The 24,840-nt window shown below is 49.5% G+C and overlaps 1 protein-coding gene across 1 annotated transcript in view; it reads right to left on the bottom strand.

Moving 5' to 3' along the window:
- Positions 1 to 426: 426 nt before the first annotated feature.
- Positions 427 to 24,840, bottom strand: part of LOC128693878 (serine-rich adhesin for platelets) — a 52,338-nt gene continuing 27,924 nt past the window's right edge. Inside the window, exons 5-11 of the mRNA XM_070090803.1 lie at positions 19,370 to 20,946; positions 10,634 to 10,735; positions 9,469 to 9,695; positions 6,366 to 6,604; positions 5,740 to 5,857; positions 5,065 to 5,198; positions 427 to 3,835 (exon numbers count right to left, since the gene is read on the bottom strand). Coding sequence (XP_069946904.1) covers positions 3,247 to 3,835; positions 5,065 to 5,198; positions 5,740 to 5,857; positions 6,366 to 6,604; positions 9,469 to 9,695; positions 10,634 to 10,735; positions 19,370 to 20,946 — 2,986 coding nt within the window. The 3' untranslated portion in view covers positions 427 to 3,246. The remainder of the gene's footprint in view (positions 3,836 to 5,064; positions 5,199 to 5,739; positions 5,858 to 6,365; positions 6,605 to 9,468; positions 9,696 to 10,633; positions 10,736 to 19,369; positions 20,947 to 24,840) is intronic.

Raw genomic sequence — 24,840 nt, 5'->3', positions numbered from 1 at the left:
CTAGCTCCTCGTCAGCTGTCAGCACCGGGGCTGCTAGCTCCTCGTCAGCTGTCAGCACCGGGGCTGCTAGCTCCTCGTCAGCTGTCAGCACCGGGGCTGCTAGCTCCTCGTCAGCTGTCAGCACCGGGGCTGCTAGCTCCTCGTCAGCTGTCAGCACCGGGGCTGCTAGCTCCTCGTCAGCTGTCAGCACCGGGGCTGCTAGCTCCTCGTCAGCTGTCAGCACCGGGGCTGCTAGCTCCTCGTCAGCTGTCAGCACCGGGGCTGCTAGCTCCTCGTCAGCTGTCAGCACCGGGGCTGCTAGCTCCTCGTCAGCTGTCAGCACCGGGGCTGCTAGCTCCTCGTCAGCTGTCAGCACCGGGGCTGCTAGCTCCTCGTCAGCTGTCAGCACCGGGGCTGCTAGCTCCTCGTCAGCTGTCAGCACCGGGGCTGCTAGCTCCTCGTCAGCTGTCAGCACCGGGGCTGCTAGCTCCTCGTCAGCTGTCAGCACCGGGGCTGCTAGCTCCTCGTCAGCTGTCAGCACCGGGGCTGCTAGCTCCTCGTCAGCTGTCAGCACCGAAGCTGACACTACAGACACATCAGTTACTAATATATTTTTTTAAGGAAGGAAAAAAACATATTTTTAAGTTGACTCAAAAATGGATAATAATTTAGGTATGTAGTTTGTCATTTTAATTTCAAAAATTTTAATATTCATCTCTTTATTCCCCTTAAGGTTTCTTGACGCTGGTGAGGGGGTCTTGATCTGAGGAATTGGATCTGTCCTCGTTCCCTGAATACCTTCCACATTCCTCCCCCCCCCCCCGACAGGCGCTGCATAATTCTACGGGTTTAGCGCTCCTCCTTGATTATAATAATCATCGCCTAATTATTTACATATCAAAACATCAAACAATATTTACACTGTGTAAATATTAAGTGTTTTTTTTACAACAGGTGACCTGTGAACCAACAGGTCACCTGTGAACCAACAGGTCACCTGTGAACCAACAGGTCACCTGTATTCATTTAATGTAAAATTTTAAATCACTAAGAGGTTTTAATGACCCTCGTGTAGTGACTGGTAATGTGCAGTTTTAATGACCCTCGTGTAGTGACTGGTAATGTGCAGTCTTAATGACCCTCGTGTAGTGACTGGTAATGTGCAGTCTTAATGACCCTCGTGTAGTGACTGGTAATGTGCAGTCTTAATGACCCTCGTGTAGTGACTGGTAATGTGCAGTCTTAATGACCCTCGTGTAGTGACTGGTAATGTGCAGTCTTAATGACCCTCGTGTAGTGACTGGTAATGTGCAGTCTTAATGACCCTCGTGTAGTGACTGGTAATGTGCAGTCTTAATGACCCTCGTGTAGTGACTGGTAATGTGCAGTCTTAATGACCTTCGTGTAGTGACTGGTAATGTGCAGTCTTAATGACCCTCGTGTAGTGACTGGTAATGTGCAGTCTTAATGACCCTCGTGTAGTGACTGGTAATGTGCAGTCTTAATGACCCTCGTGTAGTGACTGGTAATGTGCAGTCTTAATGACCCTCGTGTAGTGACTGGTAATGTGCAGTCTTAATGACCCTCGTGTAGTGACTGGTAATGTGCAGTCTTAATGACCCTCGTGTAGTGACTGGTAATGTGCAGTCTTAATGACCCTCGTGTAGTGACTGGTAATGTGCAGTCTTAATGACCCTCGTGTAGTGACTGGTAATGTGCAGTCTTAATGACCCTCGTGTAGTGACTGATGTTATACAAACATCCTCCAAAGTGTTGTTCCACGTTAACTACCAAACTGCTTAAAGGGAAGGGTTGAAACTGGTGGCGGCGGCGGCTTGATCCCGTCTCCGTCAATCCCGAGACTTGATTCCCGGTCTTCCTAACCGAAAATGACCGAGGAATCAATTAAGCACACAACCATTACGAAAACACAGTAGAAACACGGGTCGACCATGTCAGTGAGCGAGACTCATTATTTAAGTTCATGTAATCATTATTTTCTGTATTGCATCTTAAATAATTCATTTATATTAATCCTACTATGTCTTACTACTGTAATAATTTGAGTTAATCACACAGTTTTATTGAGGGTAAAAAAAGGGGATGTTGATTATTGAAGGGTGAAGGGGAAATGGGGTGCCTGCTTGCCTCGTGCCTTCCCACCCCTCACTCCCTCCCCGGTTTCCCAGTCAACTAACCTTCAGTACACCTGGAGGTCCCTGTGTGTGTCTCTCTGTCTGTCTGTCTGTCTGTCTGTCTGTCTGTCTCTGTCAGGATATAATTCTACTACCTCTGTCAGCGGTGAACTTCCTCTCTAGCAGGAAGGTAAGTTGTACCTCTCATTCAACCTCTCCATGATGCTATTACATCATTTATTTACACGAAGACTGTTGTTTTTATTTAGGGTAGCGGCAATTGTTTATATTGACCTGACATTTAACTTTTTTATCTTTAAGATTTTACTCAAACTTCATTTACTGATTTTCATTTTGTTCTACATCAGTCATCGTAATGGGGTACAATTATCTGTAATCTTAATGACACTCGCGAAGTCGAAAGGGTTTAATCCTAACAAGCGTAATTATGACTCACAAAATCGTAATGACACGATTGCAAACAAACCATACCACGGGCGGGATTTGAACCCGCAGTCAGTCTCAAAACTCCAGACCGTCGCGTTAGCCACTGGACCAGCTAGCCGGTCCAGTGATTAACGCGACGGTCTGGGGTTTTGAGACTCTGACCGCGGGTTCAAATCCCACCCGTGGTATGGTAATTATGACACTGCAGCTGATACACAATGAAGTACATGACTGATGTGTACTGCGCAGAATGACTCTTGCAGACTTTACTGTTATTTAATGTACTCATGTTAGCGTCTACTGGCCACCAAACGTTCAAAATGTTTACCACTAACTGTAAACTGATAACTTAAATCGAGAAACCCATTTGAAACTAGATATATTCGCAGTGTGCGGCTAACCTTTTCTATGTAATAGTAACATAATGTTAGCTTTTTTGTCACTGCATGTTGAAGGCTCTACTGTCAACTAACAATGAGACAAACTACTCTCCCAGCCAGCCTGTCATGGCCTGACCTGGGAGGTTCCAGAAGAACTGTCAGACCCACTAGTGGTTCAGCAGTGACGGCAGTGTTGTTAAACCTTCCACTAGTGGTTCAACGAACTATGTGCTAACCTTGATGCTTGTGAAGGAATCTTTCGCCAAGAAATTGGAAAAAAAAATATGGAACTCGAGACAGATAAGTCACAGATCCATCCCAATTGTGACTTGATAGACCATCTCTATTTCTCTCCTAACTGTCGCCATGATCTTGGCGCGAAAACCACTATTTTCTGTTTTTCTGGTGTCCTCAGCTCCTACCAGGCAGGTGAGGCCGTCCAAGCCAAGGATAACATGACCTAAACGGAGGGCAGGAATGTCTCCCATGTCCCTCACTGCCACACATAGGTTAGGACGTCCACTCGAGTCATAGTCCACTAAGACGTCTCCTCTCTTGATTCCTCCTGTAGCCGCTGGAAGCCCGTGACCTCCATCTACTACCTTCACGTCGGGGAGGCTTACTTTCACTACGGTCTGTGTGGAGGGCGTGCTAGGCGAGCGGGATGTAGAGTAATAAGACACGAGTTTGGTCCTGTACCTGCCTCCCACCATCAACTGCTTCTCTACTAGAGTGTGAGAGTCTTCAGAGGGAGTGAAGCCGTTGCCACGAGGTGCTGCTGGAGACATGGTTGAGCGGCGCCGCCGCTTGAGGTATTCCTTGATATGCTCCTCAGACGGTACCATTATCATTGTCACGTCCAGGTGGTCGTGGTCACTCACCTGGATAAAGTACCTGTCAACACAACAGGCAAGATCACCATGAAGAATATTGCACGTGAAAATAAATGAGAACTAAATTTAAATTTGAAAATGGAATATAGCTATGAAACCAAACAAATCTCTTGTAAATGTTTTGAGTGTTGTACTTCTTTCTAATTTTTGCACTCTTTTTTTTTTGTTTGTTTTTGCAATGATTTTGCAGTGTGTTTACTTCAGTGATATAATTAGTCCCCAGTTCTGGCTGGACATATCCACTGCTGAGGGTTGCTGGTTGTTACTGACACTTTCCTCCTTCAAGAGAGAAAAAGGAGGGAAGAAGTTACCCTGAAAAATAGTCTTGAGCGATTCCCCTTCATTATGATAAAGTATGCGTCTTGTCATTTAAGTAATGAAAAATGTAAAGTTTTTGTACAAGTGTAAGCAAGTTGATTCAGGTATACACATATACAGTTACAAAGATTATCATACATAGCGGCATGTGTGTAGAGAACCTAGGGCAGCCCCAAAAATTCAAAGTGACTTATTTCTATTGGGGTAGTGGCATGAGTGTTATTTCTTGACTCAACATCTGAGTGAGAGGGTTTAGGTAAGACCCCGTGTGGGGTGAGCTGGGAAGACGGGACAGGCGAAGAATAGCGGTGAAGAGGAGTGACAACATTCGTAGAGAAAGCTAGGCGATCGTGGGACAGACTGGAGAATCAGGAGGAGCAGGTTCTGTTGCAACGGTCTTGTGGAGGTTGAGGGCGTTCAGTCTTGACAAACTGGCAGTAGGTTAGGTCGCAGGACAGGGCAGGCAGGTAGGAACATCAGAGGGCAGCATACTAGAGGTGTTATTTAACGTGATTAAGATGGCAGGTTTGTAGAGGAGCCATTTTCAAATTTTTTGAAAGACAGCCTTCTGTATATACACTGAAAGACAGCCCTCTGTATATACACTGAAAGACAGCCCTCTGTATATACACTGAAAGACAGCCCTCTGTATATACACTGAAAGACAGCCTTCCGTATATACACTGAAAGACAGCCCTCTATATATACACTAAAAGACAGCCTTCTGTATATACAATGAAAGACAGCCCTCTATATATACACTGAAAAAACAGCCCTCTGTATATACACAGAGGATTTTTTGAGTCCCCATCCTAGGGACTCGAGTGCTCTTGACTGGCGTAAAACAGGTGACATGGATCCTTAATGACCTTTGTGTAGTCGATAGGTTTCAAACTTAATAACCCAACCAACCTGATATCCGGATTGAAGATGATGTATGGGACGAGCGTGGAGACTACGACATTTCGAGCGTTGCCAGGGAAGGCCTGGTCAGTGGCTCCTCCACACGGTCTACCGTGGCCAGGACTAGGACTGCGCCGCCGCCTCTGTAACACAGTGTCTATGAACATTTATTAGTCATGGGAAAAGCGCTGAACCCATAAGGGCCATACAGCACCTGGGGAAAGGGAGACCAGATTCGGTCCAGAGAATGGGAGGATAGCTCAAATTCTTTAGATCAAGTGTTCTTCATGGAGAACCAGGCACCTCCCTTCATGAGTGTATATATTCAGAGACTGCTCAATCACAAGTAAACAGAAAACATCTTAAAATATTCATATGCTTATGCTCAGTGATCTGTTATTATAGTAAAGGGTTAAGAGTGAGTTCAGTGAGCCATTAAATTTTTATTGCAAAATGATTTGTGGACTTTCAGGTCTCAAAATGGATGTACAGATATAGATCCATTTTGCGGCTATTGACATTAACGATCTCTTCAAAAATACCAAAAAGATTGAAAAAAAAATAAAATTAAAAAAAAAAAAAATGCAAGTAACAATAACTGGAGGAACTGGCTGTGCAGCTTCAACAACACTGAGGCTGACATTATTTCCAGGCACTCCGCCTGTGGTTGCCGCGGAGACTCACTCTGTTGTAGGGAGACACCTGCAGCACATCTTTGTTAAGGGGCGGGATCTCCCCCAGGTATGGCAGCAGAAGGTGACTCAGGTGCACCCACGGGATAGGCATCACCCAGTCACCCATCCTGAGGCAAGAAAAAAAATAGAAGTCCATGTTTAAACTGTAGCTGTGTCTTCTCATTACAAGGACCAGTGATACAAGAATGCCTGGTATACTGGAATGCCAGGTATACAGGAATACCAGGTATACAGGAATACCAGGTATACAGGAATGCCAGGTATACAGGAAAGCCAGGCATACAGGAATGCCAGGTATACAGGAATGCCAGGTATACAGGAATGCCAGCGATACAGGTGTGGCTAAATATAAGAGGTACAAAATAACTTAGTATCTTAATAAAACCTTGCAGAGTGGTGAAGGGCTCTTGGCCTGAAGAATCAGGTATTCTGCCCGTCCTAGGGTCAAATCTAACTGCCTCCCATTCCCCAGGCGCTGCATAGCCCTTACGGGTTTAGTGCTTCCCCATGAATATTATCATTTTCAGCAATATGCCCTTTGGATTCCAACCTCGAGGTGCTGATACTGACCCCGAGGGGTGTGTGTGGGGGGGGATTTGGGTGGCTGACACTGACCTGAGGTAGACCTTGTCAGCGTCTGTGATGACGATGCTGGCGAAGAGTGTACAGCGGAGGGAGAGGTAAACCAGGTCGTTCCAGTCGTGCTGGTGCTCCTCCCACTCCTTCAATCGCTCGCGGATCATCTTCAGGTTCCTGCCTGATGCCACCACCTCCTGGGCCTCCTGCACCACCTCCGCTATGTACACGCATTCCTTGATGCGCAGGGCCGACGAGATGGCCTCCCTCGCATTGCTCTGAAGATGTCATTAAGATTAAATTTGAAATTTAGATCTGACGCCGGTGAAGTAGGATGAAAAAATCCTACAGAAATATTTTATGCAATTAGCTCAATTTTCTTTCTTTGTTTTAGCATATTAAAAAATTGACAAGAAAACAATGCATGGATATCTTGGTAAAAACAAAAAGACAATACCGTGGTGGGAACAGTGAGCTAGAACGGACCGAAACGTTGTCGTAAAATTCTTCTCGCCACTTAGAATTTTTTGTAAATATTGGTACGTTTTCCTTATGAGTAGTACACATGAACGAGAGTCTAATTATATAGAAGATAGTAGAGTTCACCTTTGTTGTGCAAGGGGAAGCTGTATAGCCCTTGTGGCTTAGCGCTTCTTTTTGATTATAATAATAATGTGCAAGGGGAAAAAAATGCAGCGAAGGATTGGAAGCCTGGCACTGTGTGCCACTTTTCAACAAGACGACTAAGGTTAATACAGATGCTGCCTAGCAATGTCATGGATTTATTGGAATATAACAATTAGCTTACTCTTGACTTTCGCTACTGTGATGGTGTTAAAAATATCGCATTGGGTTTGTGTAGAGTACCAGGGCGCCTGAAAGAAGGTAACTGTAGTAAGTCCTCACTTAACGTCGTCGACAGGTTCTTTGAAACTGCGACTTTAAGCGAAACGACATATAACGAAACCAGTTTTACCATAGGATCGCTGTCCATCGTCATACCTCTTTAAAACTTCGTTTTGTTTCTAATGTCACACTTTTTCTTTTTTTTCTGGCCCCACACACCAGGGGCACACAGTGCACCTGTAGCACTCACTGCAACAGGATTAGTTCAAGGAATAAATGTTTACGAAGGGAAAATTGTAAGGAGCACCTCCTACTACCAGGCAGTTCAAAAACAAACAACAAATATGGCGAGACGCGCGCGCGCGCACGTACACACACACACACACACACACACACACACACACACACACACACACACACACACACACACGATAACGGCATACAAAATATTGCGTGGAATAGATAAGGTAGACAGACAGGTTGTTCCAGAGAGGGAACACACAAACAAGGGGTCACAATTGGAAGCTGAAGACTCAGACGAGTCAGGGGGATGTTAGGAAGTATTTCTTCAGTCAGAGTCGTCAGGAAGTGGAATAGCCTAACAAGTGATGTATTGGAGGCAGAAACCATACATAGCTTTAAGACGAGGTGCTGTATAGCCCTTGTGGCTTAGCGCTTCTTTTTGATTATAATAATAATTTAAGACGAGGTATGACAAAGCTCTGGAAGCAGAGAGAGGACCTAGTAGCGATCAGTGAAGAGGCGGGGCCAGGAGCTGAGTCTCGACCCCTGCAACCACAATTAGGTGAGTACACACACACACATTCACTCATACTGGGACAATTTAGACACGTCAATTAACCTAACGTGCACATTTTTTGGGATGTGGGAGAAAACCGTTCTACCAGGAGAAAACCCACGCAGACATGGGGGTGAACGTGCAAACTCCATACTGTGGCCCCGGCCTAAAATCTAAATTTTCCTCGTCAACGTTATAACGAAACGATGTTGAACCAGTGTTAAGTAAGGACTTAGTGTACAGGCAAATCACACTAGCATCACTCACCATCATGATCTTCAAGAGAGTATTAAGAGGTCAATTTATGGTTTTATGCAAAAATATAAATTCACAGCTCTGATCAACATAGTTTTACTGAGTAATGTTCGTGTTTCTAACAACACCAACACCACTTTTGACAAAATCATTAAGACACAAAAATAAAATAATAATAAACATATTTTATATACGGGTTCTAAAACAGGAATTTATTTTTTTTATCAGAGTCATTATTGTTAGTACATATTATATTCTGTGGCGAGCACTAAACTCTCATGCATCCTACAGCGCCTGTGGAATGAGATTCAATTTAACTGACCCCATCCAGGTATCTTGTTTAGGCATAGACAATATGTATACAGGGTGAACAACTCTTATTTCTGCACGAGTGATAACTAACTGTGGTCAGTGGTCCCAGACACCCAGAACTAGCCACAACTTATGAATATTAACGATAAAGTAGGAAAGTGAATACTGGTTCGTATGTGTAACAAGGTTATAGCCCCTTGAGGGAAGTGACCTGGAGCGGGATACAGTCTGACTGCTTCCTGTTAATCTATGCGTTGTAAGACAAGAGACAATTGTTTTGCTCGAAGCTTTAACTCCAGAGGGTTAGCAACCCAGGATAACCCATGAAAGTCAGTGCATCATCTTGTCCCCCAGGATGCGACCCAAATCAATCGACTAACGCCCAGGTACCTACTTGCTTGCTAGGTGAACGGGAACAACAGGTGTAAAGAAACACGTTCAGTGTTCCCACCCTTGCCTTGGATCTAATCAGGGACACTCAGCGTGTGAAGCGAGAGCGTTACCTACCAGGCCACGGGCCCCCTTTGGGTTTAGAACTTCTTATCGGTTATAATTAAAATGGCGAGCCGTGTTTTGTATGCATATTTTCTTCAGCGGAAAGCGCTAAACCAGTAAGGATTAAATCATTTTTTTCAGGAATGCGAGGCAGTAAGGTTTGATGCAACGGCCATGTTAAGTCCAGTTCCTTGAATCAAGAGCCCCCGCAGTGGCATCAGGTACCCCCATTGAAAAGTAGATGTAAATTATGTGAACTATAAGCACGTTTCGCACACCTCGGACGCCGTCTAAACAACTGACACCTAACTGTTACTCTAGGACCGGGTCGCCATGGGTTTAAATTCCACATGTTCCACCAGTTGAACTGACACTTGTAAACAATTTCATTGTTTACAAATGTAACGAGTCGTTCAGTCGTGTTGGAAGACTCACCTGGGTCGAGTATTTTATGTACTTGGTATACACTTGGATGAGTGTGTCGTGGAGAGACTTAAGTATCATGTAGTGTCTTAGGAGTGTGACTGCCTCGGTACGGAGTGTTGCAAGTGCGTCAGGGGTGTTGAGGACCCGGTGCGCCTCCTGGTGGTGCACCGTGCACTCCTGGCACATCACCTCACGGCACTTGCCGCAGTAGAGGTTGAGAGGAATCCCGTGGGCAGCTGTCAACATGCAAACTTTGTTAGTTAATGATGAGTGAGTCAACCAGCATGTTGGTGGCATGTGCGTCTTGGGTAGGATGTGGTGGGCCGAGCCTCAACCAGCCAGAAAGATCAAATGGGTTAGAAAACCGACAAGTTGATAAACGAGACACTTGTGTGCGACATTTGGGTATCTTTATTCTGCACTCGCCAACCGTGGCCTCTTCAGTCCAATGCAGAGGAAGGTGGAAGATGAGGAGTTGAAGTAATCAGTCTCTCAGCCTGAAGTCGATGTGGTCAGTCCATCACGAATGATGGAGTGAACACATCGACTCCAGGCTGAGGGACTGATTACCTCAACTCCTTATCTTCCACCTCTATATTTGACTGAAGAAGCCAATAGTTTGCGAAGCGTTTCCAGAAAGATACCAAAACGTTGCACAAGTGTCTAATTTATCCGAATGCTCCACACGGGTTAAATTACTACATCACATAAAACTGGGTAAATAAGAAGTTACAATGTAACGTGGGTTTAGCAGTTTAAAAACCTCCATATTAGTAATGAAAACGACGATATTTCAGTTCATCCTAGACCATTATCAAGTCGCTTTCTCCTCCCCCTTCCTCCTCTCTCTCTCTCGATTTGATATCAGTCTAGGATGAGAATAAAACCATAAGAATGTTGTAATATTTCCAGATGGCCTACAGGCCTATACTAGGCAGGTCTTTCTCAAAATTAATTCAAACTTCATTTGCTTTTTATTACCAATTTGTGAAATATCGGTTATATGATTTATGACAGTTTTGTTATTAACTAGCTCTGCATACATAGATATTAACTAGCTCTGCATACATAGATATTAACTAGTTGTGTAAACATGTATATACAGAGACAATTATAGCTGTGTACATATGTGTATTAACTAGCTGCATACACTTGTGTATCGGTATGTACTGACTGCAGGGTTCTTGGTCCTGCTCCAGGCTGCGCAGAGATGGCTTGCGCTGGCTGTTTCGCGCTGGCTTCTTGGGTGCGTCTTGCCGGGACTTACTGCTGCTGCCTGAAACACCAACATGTGTCAACATTACGCCTAAATGTCACCACAGCACCGGATGTGTGTGTGTGTGTGTGTGTGTGTGTGTGTGTGTGTGTGTGTGTGTGTGTGTGTGTGTGTGTGTGTGTGTGTGTGTGTGTGTGTGTGTGTGTGAGGTTAATTTGTTGCCACAGGCTGCCGTAGATGATAACTTAATGGAATAATGCTTAACGATATGCTCATTGCTATACTGAAGTCTCCCAACTCAGGCTAACAAGAGTATGGAGTCCCATCCTGCCTGCTGGAATATGATGGGAAACACATCTTGTGTTTCCAGTGTGTAACAAACATATAGAATACTTCCACAACACTACTGATGAATCAAGTGTTGCTAAATAGAAATTTAAGAAATTACACTTTCTGGACAGGAAGTGCATGACAGCGTTCCCCACTGAGTGGAGGAAGATAACACTCCAGGAGCGGAGGAAGACAATACTCCAGGGAGTGGAGGAAGACAACACTTCAGGGAGTGGAGGAAGATAACACTCCAGGAGCGGAGGAAGACAATACTCCAGGGAGTGGAGGAAGACAACACTTCAGGGAGTGGAGGAAGACAATACTCCAGGGAGTGGAGGAAGACAACACTTCAGGGAGTGGAGGAAGACAACACTCCAGGGAGTAGAGGAAGACAACACTCCAGGGAGTGGAGGAAGACAACACTCCAGGGAGTGGAGGAAGACAACACTCCAGGGAGTGGAGGAAGACAACACTCCAGGGAGTGGAGGAAGACAACACTCCAGGGAGTGGAGGAAGACAACACTCCAGGGAGCAGAGGAAGACAACACTCCAGGGAGTGGAGGAAGACAACACTCCAGGGAGTGGAGGAAGACAACACTCAAGGGAGCAGAGGGAAGACACTCCAGGGAGTGAAGACAACACTCCAGGGAGTAGAGGAAGACAACACTCCAGGGAGTGGAGGAAGACAACACTCCAGGGAGTGGAGGAAGACAACACTCCAGGGAGTGGAGGAAGACAACACTCCAGGGAGTGGAGGAAGACAACACTCCAGGGAGTGGAGGAAGACAATACTCCAGGGAGTGGAGGAAGACAACACTCCAGGGAGTGGAGGAAGACAACACTCCAGGGAGTGGAGGAAAGACACTCCAGGGAGTAGAGGGAAGACAACACTCCAGGGAGTGGAGGAAGACAACACTCCAGGGAGTAGAGGGAAGACAACACTCCAGGGAGTGGAGGAAGACAACACTCCAGGCAGTGGAAGAAGACAATACTCCAGGGAGTGGAGGAAGACAATCCAGGGAGTAGAGGGAAGACAACACTCCAGGGAGTGGAGGAAGACAACATTCCAGGCAGTGGAGGAAGACAATACTCCAGGGAGAAGAGTGAAGACAACACTCCAGGCTCCAGGGAGAAAAGACAGCACTCCAAGGAGTGAAGACAACACTTCAAGCACTGGAAGACAACTCTCAAGGGAGTGGAGGAAAAATAACACTCCAAGGAGTGAAGACAAAACTGCAGTGAGCGGAAGAAGACAACACTCCAGGGAGTAGAGGGAAAACAACACACTCCGGGGAGTGGAGGGGACACAACACACTCCGGGGAGTGGAGGGGACACAACACACTCCGGGGAGTGGAGGGGACACAACACACTCCGGGGAGTGGAGGGGACACAACACACTCCGGGGAGTGGAGGGGACACAACACACTCCGGGGAGTGGAGGGGACACAACACACTCCGGGGAGTGGAGGGGACACACACACCGGGGAGTTTAGGGGACACAACACACTCCGGGGAGTGGAGGGGACACACACTCCGGGGAGTGTAGGGGACACAACACACTCCGGGGAGTGGAGGGGACACAACACACTCCGGGGAGTGGAGGGGACACAACACACTCCGGGGAGTGGAGGGGACACAACACACTCCGGGGAGTGGAGGGGACACAACACACTCCGGGGAGTGGAGGGGACACAACGCACTCCGGGGAGTGGAGGGGACACAACGCACTCCGGGGAGTGGAGGGGACACAACACACTCCGGGGAGTGGAGGGGACACAACACACTCCGGGGAGTGGAGGGGACACAACACACTCCGGGGAGTGGAGGGGACACAACACACTCCGGGGAGTGGAGGAAAACAACACACTCCGGGGAGTGGAGGGGACACAACACACTCCGGGGAGTGGAGGGGACACAACACACTCCGGGGAGTGGAGGGGACACAACACACTCCGGGGAGTGGAGGGAAAACAACACACTCCGGGGATTGGAGGAAAACAACACACTCCGGGGAGTGGAGGGGACACAACACAATCCGGGGAGTGGAGGGAAAACAACACACTCCGGGGAGTGGAGGGGACACAACACACTCCGGGGAGTGGAGGAAAACAACACACTCCGGGGAGTGGAGGGGACACAACACACTCCGGGGAGTGGAGGGAAAACAACACACTCCGGGGAGTGGAGGGGACACAACACACTCCGGGGAGTGGAGGGGACACAACACACTCCGGGGAGTGGAGGGGACACAACACACTCCGGGGAGTGGAGGGGACACAACACACTCCGGGGAGTGGAGGGGACACAACGCACTCCGGGGAGTGGAGGGGACACAACACACTCCGGGGAGTGGAGGGGACACAACGCACTCCGGGGAGTGGAGGGGACACAACACACTCCGGGGAGTGGAGGGGACACAACACACTCCGGGGAGTGGAGGGGACACAACGCACTCCGGGGAGTGGAGGGGACACAACACACTCCGGGGAGTGGAGGGGACACAACGCACTCCGGGGAGTGGAGGGGACACAACACACTCCGGGGAGTGGAGGGGACACAACGCACTCCGGGGAGTGGAGGGGACACAACACACTCCGGGGAGTGGAGGGGACACAACACACTCCGGGGAGTGGAGGGGACACAACGCACTCCGGGGAGTGGAGGGGACACAACACACTCCGGGGAGTGGAGGGGACACAACGCACTCCGGGGAGTGGAGGGGACACAACACACTCCGGGGAGTGGAGGGGACACAACACACTCCGGGGAGTGGAGGGGACACAACGCACTCCGGGGAGTGGAGGGGACACAACACACTCCGGGGAGTGGAGGGGACACAACACACTCCGGGGAGTGGAGGGGACACAACACACTCCGGGGAGTGGAGGGGACACAACGCACTCCGGGGAGTGGAGGGGACACAACGCACTCCGGGGAGTGGAGGGGACACAACACACTCCGGGGAGTGGAGGGGACACAACACACTCCGGGGAGTGGAGGGGACACAACACACTCCGGGGAGTGGAGGGGACACAACACACTCCGGGGAGTGGAGGGGACACAACGCACTCCGGGGAGTGGAGGGGACACAACACACTCCGGGGATTGGAGGGGACACAACACACTCCGGGGAGTGGAGGGGACACAAACCCCGGGGAGTGTAGGGGACACAACACACTCCGGGGAGTGGAGGGGACACAACACACTCCGGGGAGTGGAGGGGACACAACACACTCCGGGGAGTGGAGGGGACACAACACACTCCGGGGAGTGGAGGGGACACAACACACTCCGGGGAGTGGAGGGGACACACACTCCGGGGAGTGGAGGGGACACACACTCCGGGGAGTGTAGGGGACACAACACACTCCGGGGAGTGGAGGGGACACAACACACTCCGGGGAGTGGAGGGGACACAACACACTCCGGGGAGTGGAGGGGACACAACACACTCCGGGGAGTGGAGGGGACACAACGCACTCCGGGGAGTGGAGGGGACACAACACACTCCGGGGAGTGGAGGGGACACAACACACTCCGGGGAGTGGAGGGGACACAACGCACTCCGGGGAGTGGAGGGGACACAACACACTCCGGGGAGTGTAGGGGACACAACACACTCCGGGGAGTGGAGGGGACACAACACACTCCGGGGAGTGGAGGGGACACAACACACTCCGGGGAGTGGAGGGGACACAACACACTCCGGGGAGTGGAGGGGACACAACACACTCCGGGGAGTGGAGGGGACACAACACACTCCGGGGAGTGGAGGGGACACAACGCACTCCGGGGAGTGGAGGGGACACAACACACTCCGGGGAGTGTAGGGGACACAATACACTCCGGGGAGTGGAGGGGACACAACACACTCCGGGGAGTGGAGAGGACACAACACACTCCGGGGAGTGGAGGGGACACAACACACTCCGGGGAGTGGAGGGGACACAACACACTCCGGGGAGTGGAGGGGACACAACACACTCCGGGGAGTGGAGGGGACACAACGCACTCCGGGGAGTGGAGGGGACACAACACACTCCGGGGAGTGGAGGGGACACAACACACTCCGGGGAGTGGAGGGGACACAACACACTCCGGGGAGTGGAGGGGACACAACACACTCCGGGGAGTGGAGGGGACACACACTCCGGGGAGTGTAGGGGACACAACACACTCCGGGGAGGGGAGGGGACACAACACACTCCGGGGAGTGGAGGGGACACAACACACTCCGGGGAGTGGAGGGGACACAACACTCCGGGGAGTGGAGGGGACACTCCGGGGAGTGGAGGGGACACAACGCACTCCGGGGAGTGGAGGGGACACAACGCACTCCGGGGAGTGGAGGGGACACAACACACTCCGGGGAGTGGAGGGGACACAACACACTCCGGGGAGTGGAGGGGACACAACACACTCCGGGGAGTGGAGGGGACACACACACTCCGGGGAGTGTAGGGGGGACACAACACACTCCGGGGAGTGGAGGGGACACAACACACTCCGGGGAGTGGAGGGGACACAACACACTCCTGGGAGTGGAGGGGACACAACACACTCCGGGGAGTGGAGGGGACACAACACACTCCGGGGAGTGGAGGGGACACAACACACTCCGGGGAGTGGAGGGGACACACACTCCGGGGAGTGGAGGGGACACAACACACTCCGGGGAGTGGAGGGGACACAACACACTCCGGGGAGTGGAGGGGACACACACACACTCCGGGGAGTGGAGGGGACACAACACACTCCGGGGAGTGGAGGGGACACAACACACTCCGGGGAGTGGAGGGGACACACACTCCGGGGAGTGTAGGGGACACAACACACTCCGGGGAGTGGAGGGGACACAACACACTCCGGGGAGTGGAGGGGACACACACTCCGGGGAGTGGAGGGGACACAACACACTCCGGGGAGTGTAGGGGACACAACACACTCCGGGGAGTGGAGGGGACACAACACACTCCGGGGAGTGGAGGGGACACAACACACTCCGGGGAGTGGAGGGGACACAACACACTCCGGGGAGTGGAGGGGACACAACACACTCCGGGGAGTGGAGGGGACACAACACACTCCGGGGAGTGGAGGGGACACAACACTCCGGGGAGTGGAGGGGACACAACACACTCCGGGGAGTGGAGGGGACACAACACACTCCGGGGAGTGGAGGGGACACAACACACTCCGGGGAGTGGAGGGGACACAACACACTCCGGGGAGTGGAGGGGACACAACACACTCCGGGGAGTGGAGGGGACACAACACACTCCGGGGAGTGGAGGGGACACAACACACTCCGGGGAGTGGAGGGGACACAACACACTCCGGGGAGTGGAGGGGACACAACACACTCCGGGGAGTGGAGGGGACACAACACACTCCGGGGAGTGGAGGGGACACACACTCCGCGGAGTGGAGGGGACACAACACCCTCCGTGGAGTGGAGGGGACACAACACACTCCGGGGAGTGGAGGGGACACAACACACTCCGGGGAGTGGAGGGGACACAACACACTCCGGGGAGTGGAGGGGACACAACGCACTCCGGGGAGTGGAGGGGACACAACACACTCCGGGGAGTGGAGGGGACACAACACACTCCGGGGAGTGGAGGGGACACAACACACTCCGGGGAGTGGAGGGGACACAACACACTCCGGGGAGTGGAGGGGACACAACACACTCCGGGGAGTGGAGGGGACACAACACACTCCGGGGAGTGGAGGGGACACAACGCACTCCGGGGAGTGGAGGGGACACAACACACTCCGGGGAGTGGAGGGGACACAACACACTCCGGGGAGTGGAGGGGACACACACTCCGGGGAGTGGAGGGGACACAACACACTCCGGGGAGTGGAGGGGACACAACACACTCCGGGGAGTGGAGGGGACACAACACACTCCGGGGAGTGGAGGGGACACAACACACTCCGGGGAGTGGAGGGGACACAACACACTCCGGGGAGTGGAGGGGACACAACACACTCCGGGGAGTGGAGGGGACACAACGCACTCCGGGGAGTGGAGGGGACACAACACACTCCGGGGAGTGGAGGGGACACAACACACTCCGGGGAGTGGAGGGGACACACACTCCGGGGAGTGGAGGGGACACAACACACTCCGGGGAGTGGAGGGGACACAACACACTCCGGGGAGTGGAGGGGACACAACACACTCCGGGGAGTGGAGGGGACACAACACACTCCGGGGAGTGGAGGGGACACAACACACTCCGGGGAGTGGAGGGGACACAACACACTCCGGGGAGTGGAGGGGACACACACTCCGGGGAGTGTAGGGGACACAACACACTCCGGGGAGTGGAGGGGACACAACACACTCCGGGGAGTGGAGGGGACACAACACACTCCGGGGAGTGGAGGGGACACACACTCCGGGGAGTGTAGGGGACACAACACACTCCGGGGAGTGGAGGGGACACAACACACTCCGGGGAGTGGAGGGGACACAACACACTCCGGGGAGTGGAGGGGACACACACTCCGGGGAGTGTAGGGGACACAACACACTCCGGGGAGTGGAGGGGACACAACACACTCCGGGGAGTGGAGGGGACACAACACACTCCTGGGAGTGGAGGGGACACAACACACTCCGGGGAGTGGAGGGGACACAACACACTCCGGGGAGTGGAGGGGACACAACACACTCCGGGGAGTGGAGGGGACACAACACACTCCGGGGAGTGGAGGGGACACACACTCCGGGGAGTGGAGGGGACACAACACACTCCGGGGAGTGGAGGGGACACAACACACTCCGGGGAGTGGAGGGGACACAACACACTCCGGGGAGTGGAGGGGACACAACACACTCCGGGGAGTGGAGGGGACACAACACACTCCGGGGAGTGGAGGGGACACAACACACTCCGGGGAGTGGAGGGGACACAACACACTCCGGGGAGTGTAGGGGACACACACTCCGGGGAGTGGAGGGGACACAACACACTCCGGGGAGTGGAGGGGACACAACACACTCCGGGGAGTGGAGGGGACACAACGCACTCCGGGGAGTGGAGGGGACACACACTCCGGGGAGTGGAGGGGACACAACGCAGGTTCTACCACTGTTATTCCTATCACTAACACTTCCTGTTTCCTCCTGTATGTTTTTCCTGGGACGTCAACGGATGTTTCCATAAACTTAAGCATTTTTATATCAACTAAGAGTGATACCATATATTTGATCCTATTTTTGGTATATTGGTGATAAACTATACCTCGAGTTTCGGATATTTATGTGGGAACTTCTAACCTAAAATTGCGGCACGAGTTATTCAAGATGCTCACTGAACACTGTAAATAAAGCTAATATGTATATTAATAACTGATTGCAGTTGTAACTGGGTGTGGACGTGTGAATGGTTCATCACCTTTGTAACTTGTTCAGCTATCATAACTTTGGGGTCCAGTCCCTGGACCCATTATGTACCTCTGTAATCTTTTTGACTACCGCCCACAGGATGGGTATGGGGTGACTACCACCCACAGGATGGGTATGGGGTGACTACCACCCACAGGATGGGTATGGGGTGACTACCGCCCACAGGATGGGTATGGGGTGACTACCGCCCACAGGATGGGTATGGGGTGACTACCACCCACAGGATGGGTATGGGGTGACTACCGCCCACAGGATGGGTATGGGGTGACTACCACCCACAGGATGGGTATGGGGTGACTACCGCCCACAGGATGGGTATGGGGTGCAGAATAAAGATAATAAACTAAACTTACTGAATACAGGCTTCATACATGTATAATTTACGACTAAACTCAGAAGGGCCGATGATTAACTGGACCCAAGAGCTTGATCCTAATTACCGTAAGCAAAACAAAATGTTTATAAACATATGCACTACATAGGAAAGATAATTTGTAACTTAGCAGTCTTTAGAGCGGTTAGAGACATTTCTTCTAACATTGACTATTAATGTTAGTAAATCCTCAAGGTCCTCCTCAGGCTTTACACGAGGATTTTATCTTAGGTTCTTGTAAAAACACTAACTTTTCTCTCTTCTCGAGTCTCTTGTCATGGCAGATTGAACATTTTTCTTGAGGTTGACATGACCCTTTGTACATAAGCATTAATCATTCCTCTAGCTTATAAAAAAAATATAGTTTAGGGAAGCCGCACAATTCGGGTATACTGTCTTAGTTATTAAAAATAAATTTTCTTTTTCAGCCATAGCCTTGGAAAATTTTGTTTTCCTGGTAAGGAAGCAATACGTTTGATTATATGCTAGTGAAGGGATTTAATGAAACTGGTTAGCCAGACTTGAGTCCTGGAAATAGGACGCATGTATATAGTGAACGCTTACCTAATATGCGCGATGTGCGCGTCGTCATGGTCCCTGGAGAAAGCGTGTGAGTCATCGTGGTCCCTGAGGAAGGAGTATGCGTCGTCGTGGTCCCTGAGGAAGGTGTGTGTGTCGTCTTTGTCTCTGGGCAGGAGTTAGGTTCTCGGGTACGCTTCTTGATGCAACCTGCTCTGGTAATACTACTCTCTTTTTGATGAGCAGGAGACAGTGAGATTTTATCTACGATATTCTGAATCGCGGGTTTATGCATCACTCTTAAGTCGTCGGCACTTCGCATAACGTTACTTGACCTGACACTGTTGTTGTGTGCGTCACAAGTCGTGGACGATTTGGCTCGCTGACTTGTACCAATACCTTTGCTGCCCTCCATTTCAGTATTCCCAACAGAATTACAGTTCAGATTATATCGATGACTTTCATCTTGGTTAAATGGCCGCACCTCCTCGTTAGAGTGTTCAGTGATATTTTCACTATTCTGAAATTCGCGTGGAATTTCCTGGAATCGAGAACATGTGTCTTTCAGTATAGTGCTTGGAAAGCCTGAAATTCTGGCCCTCGGAGGCTTGGGTGGCGCACTGCTGTAATTTGCTACTTTATTTCTTCTCAGAGTAACAGATGAGGATTCGGTTTCTTTAAGGCTAATATTATAAACATCTTTAGTCTCGTCATCCATTAATGAGGCTGTCTCGAGGTCTTCACGTGCGGCTGTTTCAGTCTGTGTGATTGGAGTCGCTGAATGTATTATAGTTTCAGCTAATAGTACCTGAAGAGTTTCAGGAGTTTCCCCTTCAGCTTCTGGTTGTCCGAGACTCGCCGAGTCGCCACATACTTCTTTCGGAAGCTGTCCAATAATCAGTTTATCTTCACCTTGTGACTTTTCATGTGCTGTTATTTCATCATTCACTGAATTTTCACTTATGTTGTCATTCGGCGATTTTTTAGTCGTACCTGTATATCCGGTTACCAGAGTTGTCATTCTGTGTTCACTCGGTCGCTTTCCTGAGGCTTCCAAGGAGTCACTCAGTAATTTAGCACGAGTCAGTATTCCTTCTGTCATGTTTCCTGGTTCTCTGTCAGACGCTGCTTCACTTGGGTGTTGCCCGAGTGTTGAAGTTGCCCTAGTTTGAGCGTTTATGGAAGACAAATGTGTATCTTCGTTGACTTGCTTCAGAGTGAAGGCAGCGTTCTCAGCCTCATCAAAAATATTGTCATCGAGAAAACTGCCATCGATGTATTCGTTTCCAGCGTTGGATTCATTGTCAATGAAAGATTCATTATTAATGTTGGATTCCTCACCAGCGTTAGACTCATCGTCAGAGATAGACTCATCCTCGGAAAGAGAGTTTTCACCAACGCTGCATTCATCGTCAGCGATGGACTCCTCGTCAGCGCTGGATTCATCACTAGTGGAGGAGTCCCCGCTATCCAGAGGAGAATCAAGGTCAGGGGAGCGGTGGTAGTCTACCTCATCTTCGCTTTGACAACGAGCCAGGGGAGAGCCAGAGACAGACGTATTGCTCGGGCTGTACATATGGATACGATCCGATAAATATACTACCAGACTCTGAACACTCCGGCTGTGAAAAAAATCATACAAGTTAATCAACAAATTTTATACTCAACGGGAAGTACGTCTCAATGTCAACACACAAATAAATGTCTCCCTATATTTAATATATATATATATATATATATATATATATATATATATATATATATACACTGAAGTGTTTTTTTTATTGTATATACAATTTGTCTGTATTCATGCAGTCATAAGTGTGTGTCTGTATATATGTTGATCTGTTTACTATACACAAGTGGATGTCTGTGTACATACATTGATAGGTGTAAATCTTAGTCCAAGTACAGATAGTCGTGTATATTTCAGTGTATATACAGTAAGAGGTTTATATTTCTTTAGTCAACAATTCTCATCATAAAACGTCGAATGACGTTTTCCTTAACGTTTATCATTTAACATTTCCTATTTTTCTGAGTTTTCTTTTCTTTCAGTTAATTTAAGTAAATTTAGGTAATGGTTAAGTTATGCAAATATATACAAACATATTAACACAATATTTAACATATTTAATGTCTAGTAGCAATGCGACAGAACAAAACTATAAAACGTGAAATGGCGACAAGTGTACCACTGTTGGTGCTAGAACGGTTGACGTGTACCACTGTTGGTGCTAGAACGGTTGACGTGTACCACTGTTGGTGCTAGAACGGTTGACGTGTACCACTGTTGGTGCTAGAATGGTTGATGTGTACCACTGTTGGTGCTAGAATGGTTGACGTGTACCACTGTTGGTGCTAGAACGGTTGACGTGTACCACTGTTGGTGCTAGAATGGTTGATGTGTAACAATGTTGGTGCTAGAATGGTTGACGTGTACCACTGTTGGTGCTAGAACGGTTGACGTGTACCACTGTTGGTGCTAGAATGGTTGATGTGTACCACTGTTGGTGCTAGAATGGTTGACGTGTACCACTGTTGGTGCTAGAATGGTTGACGTGTACCACTGTTGGTGCTAGAATGGTTGACGTGTACCACTGTTGGTGCTAGAATGTTTGACGTGTATCATTGTTGGTGCTAGAATGGTTGACGTGTACCACTGTTGGTGCTAGAACGGTTGACGTGTACCACTGTTGGTGCTAGAATGTTTGACGTGTATCATTGTTGGTGCTAGAATGGTTGACGTGTACCACTGTTGGTGCTAGAATGGTTGACGTACTCACCTATTTGTACTCACCTATTTGTGGTTGCAGGGGTCGAGTCCTAGCTCCTGGCCCCGCCTCTTCACCGGTTGCTACTAGACCCTCTCTCTCCCCGCTCCATGAGCTTTATCAAACCTCGTCTTAAAACTGTGTATGGTTCCTGCCTCCACTACGTCATTTTCTAGGCTATTCCACTGCCTTACAACTCTGTGACTGAAGAAATACTTCCTACTATCTCTCTGACTCATTTGTGTCTTCAACTTCCAATTGTGGCCTCTTGTTTCTGTGTCCCCTCCCTGGAACATCCTGTCCTTGTCCACCTTGTCTATTCCACGCAGTATTTTATATGTCGTTATCATGTCTCCCCTGACCCTCCTGTCCTCCAGTGTCGTCAGGCCGATTTCCCTTAATCTTTCTTCATAGGACATTCCCCTTAGCTCTGGAACTAACCTTGTTGCAAACCTTTGTACTTTCTCTAGTTTCTTGACGTGCTTTATCAAGTGCGGGTTCCAAACAGGTGCTGCATACTCCAGTATGGGCCTGACATACACGGTGTACAGTGTCTTGAATGATTCCTTACTAAGGTGTCGGAATGCTGTTCTCAGGTTTGCCAGGCGCCCATATGCTGCAGCAGTTATCTGATTGATGTGTGCTTCCGGAGACATGCTCGGTGTTATACTCACCCCAAGATCTTTCTCCTTGAGTGAGGTTTGCAGTCTTTGGCCACCTAGCCTATACTCTGTCTGTGGTCTTCTGTGCCCTTCCCCTATCTTCATGACTTTGCATTTGGCAGGATTAAATTCGAGAAGCCATTTGCTGGACCAGGTGTCCAGTCTGTCCAGGTCTCTTTGAAGTCCTGCCTGGTCCTCATCAGATTTAATTCTCCTCATTAACTTCACATCATCTGCAAACAGGGACACTTCTGAGTCTAACCCTTCCGTCATGTCGTTCACATATACCAAAAATAGCACTGGTCCTAGGACCGACCCCTGTGGGACCCCGCTCGTCACAGGTGCCCACTGTGATACATCATTACGTACCATGACTCGTTGTTGCCTCCCTGTCAGGTATTCTCTGATCCATTGCAGTGCCCTTCCTGTTATATGCGCCTGATGCTCTAGCTTCTGCACTAATCTCTTGTGAGGAACTGTGTCAAAGGCCTTCTTGCAGTCCAAGAAGATGCAATCAACCCACCCCTCTCTCTCTTGTCTTACTTCTGTTATTTTATCATAAAACTCCAGAAGGTTTGTGACACAGGATTTGCCTTCCGTGAATCCGTGCTGGTTGGCATTTATACTCCTGTTCCGTTCCAGGTGCTCCACCACTCTCCTCCTGATAATCTTCTCCATAATTTTGCATACTATACACGTCAATGACACAGGTCTATAGTTTAGTGCCTCTTTTCTGTCTCCTTTTTTGAAAATGGGAACTACATTTGCCGTCTTCCATACCTCAGGTAGTTGCCCAGTTTCCAGGGATGTGTTGAAGATTGTGGTAAGTGGTATGCACAACATATCTGCTCCCTCTCTAAGAACCCATGGAGAGATGTTGTCCGGTCCCATTGCCTTTGAGGTATCGATGTCCCTTAGCAGTTTCTTCACCTCCTCCTCATCTGTATGTATGTCGTCCAACACTTGTTGGTGTATTCCTTGTTGGTGTCCCCATCTGGTCTGTCCCCCCAGAGTCCTTCCTGTCTCTACTGTAAATACTTCCTTAAATCTCGTGTTGAGCTCCTCACATACCTCTTGATCGTTTCTTGTGAGTTCTCCACCTTCTTTCCTCAGCCTTATCACCTGGTCCTTGACTGTTGTCTTCCTCCTAATGTGGCTATACAGCAGTTTCGGGTCAGATTTGACTTTCGATGCTATGTCGTTTTCATACTGTCGCTGGGCCTCCCTCCTTATCTGCGCATACTCGTTTCTGGCTCTTCTACTAATCTCCTTGTTTTCCTGGGTCCTATGCCTCCTGTACCTTTTCCATTCTCTGTTGCACTTAGTTTTTGCCTCCCTACACCTTCGGGTAAACCAAGGACTCGTTTTGGTCTTCCTATTATTTCTGTTTCCCTTGGGAACAAAACTTTCCTCTGCCTCCCTGCACTTTGTTGCCACATATTCCATCATCTCGTTTACTGATTTTCCTACCATTTCTCTGTCCCACTGAACCTCCTGCAGGAAGTTTCTCATACCTGTGTAGTCCCCCCTTTTATAGTTTGGCCTGTCCCCTTCAGTTCCTGTTACCTTCTCCACTTGTAACTCTACTATATAGTCAAAACTCAGAACCACATGATCGCTAGCTCCAAGGGGCCTCTCGTAAGTGATGTCCTCGATGTCTGAACTGCTCAGGGTGAACACAAGATCCAGTCTTGCTGGCTCATCCTCCCCTCTCTCTCTGGTTGTGTCCCTGACATGTTGATGCATGAGGTTTTCAAGTACCACATCCATCATCTTGGCTCTCCATGTTTCGGGACCCCCATGTGGCTCCAGGTTTTCCCAGTCGATCTCCTTGTGGTTGAAATCGCCCATTATCAGTAACTTTGCTCTGCTCGAGTGAGCTCTTCTTGCCACCTCAGCCAGTGTGTCCACCATCACCCTGTTGTTTTCTTCGTACTCCTCTCTTGGCCTCCTGCAGTTCTGTGGTGGGTTATACATCACTCCAATGACTACTTTATGTTCTCCGAACTGAATTGTGCCTACAATGTAGTCTCTTTCTCCAATCATGTCCATGCCTTCCATTTCCTCAAATCCCCATTGG

The sequence above is a fragment of the Cherax quadricarinatus genome, chromosome 33 (genome assembly GCF_038502225.1).
Source record: "Cherax quadricarinatus isolate ZL_2023a chromosome 33, ASM3850222v1, whole genome shotgun sequence".
In the NCBI taxonomy this organism is placed as follows: domain Eukaryota; kingdom Metazoa; phylum Arthropoda; class Malacostraca; order Decapoda; family Parastacidae; genus Cherax; species Cherax quadricarinatus.
This window is presented reverse-complemented; position numbering and strand designations above follow the sequence as displayed.